The 12,903-nt window shown below is 36.3% G+C and overlaps 1 protein-coding gene across 2 annotated transcripts in view; it reads left to right on the top strand.

Annotated features, from left to right (window-relative positions):
• Oga (O-GlcNAcase) overlaps nt 1–12,903 on the top strand; it is a 184,571-nt gene that overhangs the window by 63,084 nt on the left and 108,584 nt on the right. For both annotated transcript variants that reach the window (XM_046633996.2, XM_046633995.2), the window contains exons 4-5: nt 10,234–10,678; nt 12,145–12,728. In XM_046633996.2, the coding sequence (XP_046489952.1) occupies nt 10,234–10,678; nt 12,145–12,728 (1,029 nt within the window). The remainder of the gene's footprint in view (nt 1–10,233; nt 10,679–12,144; nt 12,729–12,903) is intronic.

The raw sequence follows: 12,903 nt of genomic DNA, 5'->3' as shown, positions 1-12,903 counted from the left end.
TTCTCAGATAGTAGCACTCATGCTCACTAGAACCTCACATTCATGGATTTTTTCGAACATTATTACTCTTACAGTAAAATATATACTAAGAACGTGTCCAAAACACGTGTATTTTAAATTAGGAAATCCTTCCTCTTACAGTCACGGGTTATAGTTGATATTAAAATTTGAAAAAGTTATGATTTGTTTTTGAATTATTTATAGTTGATTTGGTGGGGTGATCCGGAATAAATTTGTCAACATTCTAAATGAGGACCACCCTAGTGATAATGCAATGTTTTCTGTATTATAATGACTCCTCATGCGAACACCTTAAATCAATTCTTAAGGGCTTATTCATGTGGTGAAAATTGAATATTGAAGTAACAGAATCTAGCATAACTTTAGTTTAGTCATAGAATTGAAAAATCCTTTGCAGCTTTTTAGTGTAACCCGTATCTGGCAAATTCGAGAACTGTCTGGATATTATTGTGTAATATTTCTTATGCTCATACACAGCAAGTACACCTTTTAATATTGCCGCTCCGGAGATAATGAGTTCTAATTTTTAATCCGCAGTGTCACTAAATACTACGGGCCAAATAAAAATTGACTCTCCTATTGTTTTCTCAAAGTTTCGTGCTATTATCAAGAATAATACGTCACTGTCTAAAAAAAAAACCTTAATCGCGTATATACAAATATAATTAGAGAGATGATTGTCAATGTTTCTCGCTTTAAAATTGGCGACATAGTATCAATGAATAATATCTACCTGTTACTTGAAAATGGGAAAATCGCTACGTGCGAGCGTATGGATGCTTTTTTTCCATGTCCCGATACACAACAAGTAGTTCAAAACAGCCGTTGACCGGAAGTATAAATAACTAACGTCACACTGTCAGTAGCTTGTCTTATATCCGACTAAATACGAAAAATATTTTTTTAAAGAAAAGATTCTCAATTTATAGATAAACTTTTCTCAATTGTGGCTATTGTTGAATCCTTATGATGACAGCAATTTCCAGGCAGTTCGTGAATTTACCCGCTACAGACTGCACTAAGACGGTGACGAAAATTTTTTATTTTCTCACATTAAAATAAAGTTGTGTTAAATTGTGTCAGTTTGATATGTAATTCTCACCGTATGAATAAACCCTTAACAATTGATTTAAGTTGTTTGAGGAAGTAGTAATTATAAAATACGGAAGACATTGCATTATTACCATATATAAAAACAATTATATTGTTATTTCAATTATGTAGTTTAAAGCTAATAATATTATCATTGTTTGTGTAATTTGGTTAAAGGCACAAGCACACGTAGGACGAGTATGGGTGAAAAAGAGAAAGTGCGCCCGCCAAGTACGTAGCTCTTGGAATGATGTTTCGATATCATTACACGAAAAGCGAGGTCCGACTTCACGACGTGTACGTGCGGGAAGATCGTGCTTGGCATTTTTCCTGATTTCAGGGCACAGATTGACGACAAGTTTTTTTATCATAATGTAATTATGGTACTTGGCGCCTTTTTTTACATTTCAGATATTTTTGATTTGGATCGTTATTTATTCTATGCATTAAGACTGCTGTAATGAATAGCATGTACTTGTTGCAGTATATTAACACTACCACGATGTGTTTGCATTTTTAGCTCAAACCAGCTTAACACGTGCAGGACATCGACTTTATCTCACCGTTATCAATGATTCCCCGAATCACGTCTGGTGCACCATGCGGATTTGATCTTTGTAGGCAGAAGGCAATGAGGTTACGTACTGTCTTTTTAGTCTCTAACTTGTTTTTCCAGCCACAAAATATTATGTTTTTGGAATTCTAAAGCCATTAAATACTAAAGCCTTTAACCAGTTTTCTGCTAGCTGGTGAAGCCTCAGCAAATGTGTGAGGTAAATTTATCCGCGTTTTTCGATTCTCGATAACCAAATTGTCCGGGGTTAGTGTTTCGCAAGTCATGTTTCGTTCAGCAAGCCGATTAGAGATTATGTATACTTACTTTTCACCAAGTTTTGTGCAGTTTTAGGGAATATCTTACACCGGTTTATTTGTTTTTAGTTTTCTTTGAAACCTTTTCCTACCTTTAACCGTTTCTGTTATCTTGCTGCCACTGCACTCGTATCTCGTTCTTGAACGCCATATTGAATTAGGCGCTGCCCCCTGTTTCGATCTCAATTACACATGGTGAGTCAGCTCGGCGCTTTCCCGGAGATCTGCTGCCGTAGCCTCCTGGCGCACCAGTACTTATACTCTGGAGGGCCCCTCCGTCGAATTCACCGCTGCGGTCAAACTCGCAATTTTCTGTCCGTGTCCCGCGAGCCTATCTGAATTCTGTCTGTGTCCTCTGACTCCGTACGCGTGTCGTCGGTCATCGTCGGCTGTCATCGGCGTCCCTCGCGTCTTCTTCATGTTATTGTCAGCTGTCGCTTATGGGTACCGCGTACAGCTGATCGTCACCGTATTTATATGTGTATCTCCTCAAAAAGTACCACTGGTGCAAAAACCTTTCGCCAAAAACATTAAAATGTCTTTTTATCGTTTATCAAAACAGATTCAAATCACATACTACTGCCAGGTACATATTTGTTAATTCACAATCAAAGCATGATTCAAACTTAACCCTTAGATTTCACATCTCTCTGGAATTACACTGCTGCTACAATGGGATCAGACTGACCCTAAACTTATCCAACTACAGATGATAGTTAGGTATAAATAAAAAACAAAATAACTTATATAATGGTGAAAATCCAGAGAAAATAATTAAATTAGTAAGCGGTACTCTGCGTGCTTCTTTCAAGGCATGATGCATACGTGAAACGATAATGATAGAATTTGATTTATTCCTGAAGGTATTTTTGTAAAAAGGTCAAGTATCACTTACTAATTAAATTTTTATTTCTGGATTTTCATCAATGTGTAACTTATTTTGTTTTTTATTCATACTGAATTATCATTTGTAGTTGGATAAGTTTAAGGTCAGTCTGATCCCAGTGTGGCAACAGTGTGATTCCAGAGAGATGTGGGATCTAAGTGTTAACTTTCAACCATGCTTTTATTGTAAATTAATAGACATGTAGCTTAGTTAGGCTACCTAAGTCTCAATCTTATACACGCCTTTTATGGACATATTCATTGTCATATATAATGCTCAACCTCACTTCACCATTGAATACAACAATTATACTAATGATTCTCCACACAACCTAGTAAAAGGGTAAAAAAAAACAAATACATAAACGACTCGGAAGTTTCACTTCTGTCGCGTTGACTCAACGCACTTATTTCTTTTGCTAATGTTAAAACAACAATTATTATGATTACCTGAAAATAATTAAAAACGCGAATTATTCGTATTTCAAGGCATTTGGAAACACACCAAATCTGGAATGGATGTTCGCAGACTTAAAAATAAAATATTTCTATTTCGGAAAAGTTCGAAGTTTTGTGGTTCTGCCCACATATCTTGGCTCCCTAGGCTGTTGTCAGGAAAATATTTTCAAAACTGATGTGCAAAAGCAAAGGCTTCACTTTGGGACTGTGAGATAAACAAAATTTGGATGAATAGTCTCTTTGACTTTGCTATTTTAAAAAAGTCTTAAATTTTTACTTTTTGACCACAAAGGCATAATTTTCTTCCATGCACAAGGCACAGCCTGGTGAGCATGCCAAAAGTGCCTCTGCTCGGAATGGATTGTGCGAGTGACCTCCTGCTTTATATTGATGAACGATCGACCCATACCAAATTTGAGCCGTCTAACTCCATTTTGCTCGAAGTTATCGCAAAAAAAAAATGTGATTTTTACTCTCTTCACGTTAAATCCGACATTTTAACTCCGAAAATTATGAAACAAATCACAAATCTAGCAGATATCTGTACACATGTTACGGATTTTTTTCAGATTTTCCGGTATTAAACTCGAGCGTCTAAAAATTCTTGGAGATTTCGATTGCTGATTTTCGGTGGATTCCAGCTAGTGACAACCTTCTCTTTTCGACAGCTTGAACGTCTCGTTTTGTGTAATTTTCTGTGATTTTTTCCGGAATCTTATTCCATAAAATAATTAATTACTAGCTTTAAAACCCTCGCTCGTTCTAGCTCGCTCGGGGTCGGATGCCTAGTGTAGCTGGTTTTTGTGCTCGTGCGCTCACTTACTCGTTGTCAGTGTTTTACCAGATGATACGAGATTTACCGGATACCTTACGCCTTAGCTGCTTGAGGACTGTTCAATGTGTAATAAGTGTTAATCAACACATCATTAAACATATGTGCAAATACGCAATTCAAAATGTGCTTATGCGCTCACTACGCCTAGTACTTATGTCTAGTACAGCTGATTTTTGTGCTCGTTTGGATAAAGCCTTACTGTCATTAGTTTAGCGTACTTTCGTAAAACTTTAAAACATAATTCACTACCAGGTAATTCTGCTCGTATGTATCGTGATATACTGTTACAAAGGGTGAAATTACCCGTTTTACCTCCCTTTCAACTGATCTAGTAGTAATCACAGATAAAAGACATGTAAGACTTCATCTGTCATAAAATGAATAAGGTTGCTGCGTCAACCGATGGTATTGTAAAAACAGCCTTGCTTCGGACGGTTAAACTGAAAACACTTACTTGCCATTAAATCATTTGCTCAATATTTAATTTCCGCCTTTGATTTCTTCGCTAGTTAAGCTCATGAACCCGTATTTATTTCGTGACGTTCGTGAAAACGTTACAATACATACACAATAATTTACATAGTGAGTCTCCACGTCCAGTCAATAACGTTGTTAGTAGATATTGAATGTACAGCAACAATTTCAACAAAACGTAACTACGGAGTGCCAGTCATGGAGGTCGAAATCCACAAGGTAAAAGACCTGGACAGCCAAAACTACGGAGCGCGAGTCCTGGAGGGCGAGATCCACCAGGTAAAGGACCTGGAGTGCAGGAATCACGGGAAATTACTCTTGAAGGTCAAAAATCACCAGGTTAAGGACCTGGACAGCCAGAACTACGAAGCGCTTGTCCTAGAGGTCGAGTTTCACCAAGTAGTAGACCTGGAGCACAGGAACTACGGAGCGCTTGTCCTGGAAATCGAGTTTCACCAAGCAGCGGACCTGGAGCACATGAACTACGGAGCGCTTGTCCTGGAAGTCGAGTTTCAGCATTTAGCGGACTGGGAGCGCAGGGATCCAGGAGCTGGAGAACCTGGTCCTCGAAATCTGCGGAGTGCGATTCTCATACGTCCTGTCTACTGCGTGGTTGTTTCCGGACTGAGGAATTCGGCTAGCTGATTTTGGTTGTCGATGATTACTATAGATCGATGACGTCAAGTGAGAAAAAATTGTTGGTGACGTCACTCTCTGAACATCCGAACATCCAAAATTTGGTTTCGAACTTTAATACTATGTATGACTGGCTGATGATTATGCTCGTTTCGTCGCTTCGCCTGGTCCCGTGCTCGTTCAACGTTGTTCTGCACTCGCTACACTCACTCAGTTGTTAATGAATACTGAGTGTTAGGGAAACATATTATCACAATATATGTATATTAGGGTGGGCCAAAAAAAATGAGTATTTTTTTTTTTACTTTATACTCTGAAAATCGGTTGCTAGATACCTCTAAAGAATTCTCACCAAATATGAGCTCTTAATTTTGATAACAAAGTCCTCCGCTTTACAATTTTGCATTTTTTCCTGAGTATTAGAAACAAAAATTCATATCTCTTTGACAACTGTTCGTTAAAAAATATCTCTCCTCATATTCTTGTAGGAAATCGAACGCTCTACAAAAAAGGTCTCTTACAATTTTTTCGTAAACCTTACCGTTTAAATGATATCAAAGCTTAAAGTTTGATTATTTTAGGAGAAATTTCTGTTTTGCTTATGAATTTTTTAACTCGCTTACAAAAAATTTTGATGAATTGCACAACTCATAGTTTCGTAGGAAATTAACTGCTCTACAAAAATGGTGTCTTATGATTTGTCGATTAAGTTAAGCGTTTAAAAGATATTCATCGTCAAACTTCAATGCATACTAATTTTAACAGTTTTTGATGAATAATTCGAAAAATTTCAATTTAATTTATAAGTTTCATGAAACTTTATTCCAATGTGAGTTCCTAAGGAAAGAGAAATGTTTTAAACTATTTTTCTTTTATTTTTTTAGTTCTATATATGTTTGGTTATATTAAAAAACATTAGTGCATTATTTCTAACTGAGAGGCAATGATTTATTAAATTTCCAAAAAAATAACGTTTTTTTTCTTCAAGATCAATACTTTTCATATTAAATTTATAACAAAAACGTTATTTTTTTGGAAATTTAATAAAACATTGCCTCTCAGTTAGAAATAATGCATTAATGTTTTTTAATATAACCAAACATATATAGAACTAAAAAAATAAAAGAAAAATAGTTTAAAACATTTCTCTCTTCTTAGGAACTCACATTGGAATAAATTTTCATGAAACTTATAAATTAAATTGAAATTTTTCGAATTATTCATCAAAAACTGTTAAAATTAGTATGCATTGAAGTTTGACGATGAATATCTTTTAAACGCTTAACTTAATCGACAAATCATAAGACACCATTTTTGTAGAGCAGTTAATTTCCTACGAAACTATGAGTTGTGCAATTTATCAAAATTTTTTGTAAGCGAGTTAAAAAATTCATAAGCAAAACAGAAATTTCTCCTAAAATAATCAAACTTTAAGCTTTGATATCATTTAAACGGTAAGGTTTACGAAAAAATTGTAAGAGACCTTTTTTGTAGAGCGTTCGATTTCCTACAAGAATATGAGGAGAGATATTTTTTAACGAACAGTTGTCAAAGAGATATGAATTTTTGTTTCTAATACTCAGGAAAAAATGCAAAATTGTAAAGCGGAGGACCTTGTTATCAAAATTAAGAGCTCAAATTTGGTGAAAATTCTTTAGAGGTATCTAACAACCGATTTTCAGAGTATAAAGTAAAAAAAAAAATACTCATTTTTTTTGGCCCACCCTAATGTATATTGTATATGTGCGAATACGTAATTAGCGTCATGCTGGTACGATCGTTGCGGTTGTTCACTCGATTATGTAAGTCTTTTACATGGTTTTGCAAATATTTGGAAGATGCAGTGTCCTAATATACGAGAGAACATATAACTGCGAGATAAACTTCATATATCGCGAATCACCCGGTCTATATGCCCTCAAAATAAAATAGATATATCATATACACATCTTTTAACTTCTTAACACTAACGAGGATATTGGAGTTTACCAAAAATTAACATAACGGATGTGATTATTTTTATTTGCCTCTTAATACAAATGATTTTCGTTAAAAAAGTTACTAAAATCATTTCAAAACGAATAGGGCAGTCCATACCATATCGATCTAGGTCTGAGCGATGGCCTCTCAGATTGGGTCTGCGAGTATTTATATGATTGTTCTCAATTTGAAAGGCGCGCAGTTTTTTTTGAGATTTCTCGGTCTCGATTTGAATTTTCTACAATTTTTTAAAAGGATTTTGTTGATCAATATAATTTAAAAATCTGAAAAAATTCTGCATAATCGTGTATCAGGTATCAATATTTTTAAGCTCATCGACGCAGTGGGGAGATTATTCCTTCTTACTGTTTTCGAGCTTGTTCCGAAAAAAACTTTAAAAAAATTAGAAGCAGGAGTCATTTTACTAAGGTTGGTTGCTGAAACATTTCCATATATCACACCGAATTTTTGAAAATTATTCGGAACCATTTTATTATTTTCAATTTTTTTCCTTAGCAAAATAAAGAAAAAAAATCTTGTAAAAAATCTAAAATATTTTCAGTAATCTGGTTTGACATACGATAATTTTTCAGCAACCATCCTTAGTAAAATGACATTCGCTTCTACTTTTTTTCGGGAAAATCTTTAAATCAGTAAGACGGAAGAATCTTCCCACCGCATGTATAAGCGTAAAAATTTTGATTCTAGACACACGATTTTTCAGAATTTTTGCAGATTTCAAAATTATTTCGATCCATAAAATCGTTTTCAAAAATTGTAGAAAATTCAAATCGAGTCCAAAGAATCTAAAACAAAAAGCGAGTGCGTGAGAACTCTTAAAGAACTTTTAAAGTGAGAACAATCATGTAAAAAATCGTTGACTCAATCCGAGAGGTCAATGATCAGACCCAGGTCGAAATGGTATGGATTGCTCCATATACAGTGCGATAAATCAATATCAGTCGACAGTATTATTTGCGTTCATTTTGGATTTTTATGTATATTTCTTAAGGTTTCAATTCAAGTGGGCATTGCCCATTCTCGCTATGTTCGTTTACTAATCAGATGCGTATTTTTTCTGGCCTTTTCAAAACGACCAAACATCCACCCATTCATTATTTGATATTTTTCAAACTTTTTACTGCTGCATTTTACGTGGTGCTTCTAGCGCCATAGCTGGGTTTTACTTGTGAGTTTGCGCCTGATTTTTGTCGTTAATGTTTTAAGTGGACAATTCGAATGGAGTTCCAAAAGTCCAACTGCATTCAACTACAATCAAAAATAAAACATTAATAATACCTCATGCAGAATATTGCCAACATAGGTAGAACAGAGGAATAAGTGCAAATTTTTATTGAATTATTAAAACCTCCTAATATTACTATTTTGGAGTACAAGCCGTAAAATATAGTATTTTATGAATTGATTATTACTCAATTTTACGAAAATATCATGTCAAATTTGCCGTAAATTCAAATGCGACTGGACCTTTCTGCCTGATCTTCACTCTTTTCTGGTCAACTTGAAGACTACTGTCGCATGTTTAGTGTTTATCGGTGCTATTTCAGTATGCAATTCGCATTATTTCTCTGTAGTCATCAGTTCTTTGTTCTCAACGAATTCGTCACTATACATTAGATCTATGACTTCCAACGTCATTTTTTTACCCATAATTTTCGATCGATTTGATGTTACCATACTTTGCGTCTTGTTCATTACGTCCATTTTCTCTATCAATTCTATAGAATAGTACACTGCACGGGTTATCTTCTCTTTCATTTCCGGGATTAGTGTTTCTAAACATGCAAACTATCAACAAATTTACTTTTAACAAATTCGCGTGGAAAATCTGATCGTGAAGTTCCTGCTATAGGCAGACTTTCACGATCAGTATTCTTTCGTTTTAGTTTCTGCGGAGGCTTCATTGTACTTTTACTCACTTTGAGGACGGACAAAGAATCGTACTTTATGTGGCATGCCCGTAAAGTAGATGTTATTTGGCGCGAATAAGTATTTCAATACCAGCTAAAGGCAAGCCGTAGGCCATCCGATGCTCTAGGGCTTTATTTTCATCAACGCTTAATAGTTCAGTCATTTGGTGCTCTATAAGAGGTCATCTTGAGAAGTTTAGCGGAAGTTTTGAAAATTGGTAGTCATATAGATTTGTGAAATTCTAACATTTGAGATGCTAGCGTTCACTGTCATCTTGGCTCACTTTCTTGCTCTCGCTGACTCGCGTCGTTCGCACTATAAAATTCTCAACTTTGGATTGAAATTACTCTGAAATGGTACGGTGGAGCATACCTCACTCAGCGAGGGAAGATTTTGTTACGGTGTTTTTTACATCATATGTGTTTTTCATAATCATTCCTAGGAGCATTTCCGAGAAATTTATGGAAAAGTAGATCTTGGGTATGTCGCCGCAGGCTTAAGATAGGGAATCTCGTGTTGAGAGTTAAAACTTTGAGAATTAATAATGCGAGATTGCCACGGCCAAGCTCACTCAAATTTTGACTGCTTACGTAAATGATGGTAATGAAAAAATAGCACTTTTTTTTAGCACGATTGTAAGAAGAAGCATTTTGGAAGAAACTACCTTACTAGAAATTGGGGCTCTTTTTGCCGAGATGAATAACACCGTTGTAGCATACGTCGTCTAATTACTATACAATAATTAATCCTAATCGGTCACTTTCCTGTCACTTTTTCTTAGGGTTTAAAGACACATCTTACTTTTTTGAGACGACTTGACTTCTACCAGCCCTGTCCTTTGGAACCATTATCTAGCGAAGTGGCTGCATATATTTAATTTTTACCCTGTGCAAATAGAGTCTTCCCTGTGCATGTAATAGAATACCTTTCACCTTTCACCTTTCTGTTTACAATTCTTTACATCATTAGGTCTTTCAATACCCACCTTTCATGTGACATTCTTCTTTGCTTGTTGAATGTGATCGAATGATTTTCATTTTTTGTTTCAGGTCTCTGTTACAAATGATATTTTTCAACACCTTGGACAACCACGTTTTCTGCTTTGTCCAACGCAATACTGTGCGACGCGCGCTATGCCAAACGTCCCTAGTTCAGAGTACCTAAATACATTGGGTAGTAAATTAGTACAAGAAATTGATGTAATGTGGACAGGACCGAAGGTCATTTCACGGCTCTTAACAATCGAATCGATAGAGGAAATCACTGATGTCTTACGTAGGCCTCCAGTTATCTGGGATAATCTCCACGCCAATGATTATGATCAAAAAAGAGTATTCCTTGGTCCTTATTCCGGGAGATCACCAGATCTCATTCCTAAATTGAGAGGAGTATTGACAAATCCTAATTGTGAATATGGTGCTAACTTTGTGGCAATACATACCTTGGCTCAATGGAGTCGATGCAACATCGATGGAAAAAGAGATCTTAGCCTAAGTAAGTTATAAAATAACTACTTCATCGATTTTACTGACAATGAGTGTACTTAAAAACTTGCATGTTCGAAAATTGTCATATTCTCTTAGAATTTGAGGTAACGATTGTAATTCTTACATACAGAAAACGGATTGTTTGGGATTTACCGTACAGAATGTACACAGGGACTGTCCGGAAAGTAGTAGAACTGAATTTTGCCCGCCCAGGCAGAGTGATGGAGGGGGACCTTTTCGCGTGGGTCGGATTGTAGGGAGTTTTATTGTTAGTTAAGGAGCGCATCGGTCCTCAATCGCTTTTGAGCCTTTCCGGAGTGTAGGTAGATTTTAAAGTAAACCCCAGTCAAGGTGCCTCGTCATGGCCTTTTAAATAGCCTGGACCGAGCCGTGATGCTGTCCTTTCGGAACCCGTTTGAATCGGGGTAAGAGAAAGAAGTCTGGTGGAGCTACATCTGGGCTGTAGGGTGGCTGGGAACTTTTCATCATTTCATGGGTTTCACTCGCGGTTGTGTCTAGCGAAGCGTCTAGTGAAGCGTGACAAAGCACCTTGACTGAGGTTCACTTTAAAACCGACCTAGATTCCGGAAAGGCTCGAAGACGATTGGGTACCGGTGCGCTGATTAGCTAAGATTCCCCACAACTTGATCCACGTAAAAAGGTTCCCCTCCGTCGCTCTGTCTGGGCGGGAAAAATTCAGTCCGACTACTTTTCGGACAGATCATGTAATTTAGAGAAATAATTAACAGTGAAAAAAAATTTTATTTCTGGCTTCTTTGTTTTAATCGAGCTCCTTGTTAAACTTCAGATTTAAAATTTGATACAAAAAACATCTGCAATATTCACCGATATTCGTACCATATCCCAATAGTAAAAAACACTCTAGATAAATTTTATTGTATTTCCGTTAGAGCGCTATTAAGATCATTGTTTTTAGATAGTTCAAGGCCAAAAGTTTCAATGCATCGATGGTCAAAATTGAATACATGGTTTGAAGTTATTTAAACACATTCATGAAAAATAATTTAATAGGTTTGAATACCTGTGGGAGAGTCGTATTCTCATTCAAGTAGGATAAGCTGTTCATGAAACACCTAGTTGTTTCGTGGGATGTCAGGTTAGGTATCGCTGAAATTCAGAAAAACTGAATGTGACTAGTTATGACAGCGTCCCAGGAAGAGCCAAAAAACTAGCGATATATTTTTCTCTGGTGCACTATTAGATTAAAAAATATTGCACACATCCTCAAGGGTTTATTCAATAGTAGTAGGTTATGAGACAGACTGTATGTACATTCGTTTAATTGCGCATTGACAAGGCAAGAAAAGGTATCAGATCCCCTGGTGGTTCTCTCATAATCAGTGTTGCCCCCACTCCTATTAATGAATTAAATTTTAAGTATATAAAACTAGCAACAGTAAGAAAATGTGGCAACATACGTTTTATACTTTCGATAATTATTTTTTCCGTTAGATGACACCGTATCGGCTGATATCAAACTGGAAACTGAAACAGAAGATGGCGTGGTTGGTGAAGATGTACCATCAAATCTGTGCCCTAATATGTACCATCCTCGGCACGCTCTGAAAAATGCTATAAGTGATTGGCTGGTTGAATTTCATAAAAAACGTGCAGCTTGGGGAGTCATTGTAAAACCTCAGCCATGCGTGGCTCCTACAGTTCCAATCCCGATAATACCTTCGGTCAACACATGCATGAGCCTTACGTCAACAACAAATACTACAGTATCGGCAGCTACAACGTCTTCTAATAATTCAAATCATCTTAAAGCATTGGCAGAGGTGTGTTCGAGCGTCACAGGTACTGAAGGCTTTCTGCAACCTGCTTGTGGACCTGTTATGAACTCTTTAGTATCCGATACTAAAGTAGTCAATGAATCGATCATACCTTCGGTGGTACCAAATTCCGGGAGCGAAACGATACCTAACGTTACACCAGCCACTGAACCAATGGAATGTACTATTACACCTGGCCACTCACCTGCGCATTTGGTAAAAAGCACAACTGAAGATGACGCAATGATAGAAAATATTTCGGTAAGGTTACTTGGAGTTGCTTTTGTTTATGTTGAAATGAAACCTACTGAAGTGTTGACCATGTACTGTGTTTCGATTATATTTTTAAGCTGAGATTAGATATGAAACAAATTATTTAAATAGTGAATCTCGTGCTTCAATATCGTAGCTCCTTCTTGGTCTTAAAAAAAGTGTT

Source organism: Neodiprion pinetum, chromosome 7 (assembly GCF_021155775.2).
Source record: "Neodiprion pinetum isolate iyNeoPine1 chromosome 7, iyNeoPine1.2, whole genome shotgun sequence".
NCBI classification, from domain to species: Eukaryota; Metazoa; Arthropoda; class Insecta; order Hymenoptera; family Diprionidae; genus Neodiprion; species Neodiprion pinetum.
Note: the sequence above shows the minus strand (reverse complement) of the source record. Positions and strands in the feature narration are given on the sequence as shown.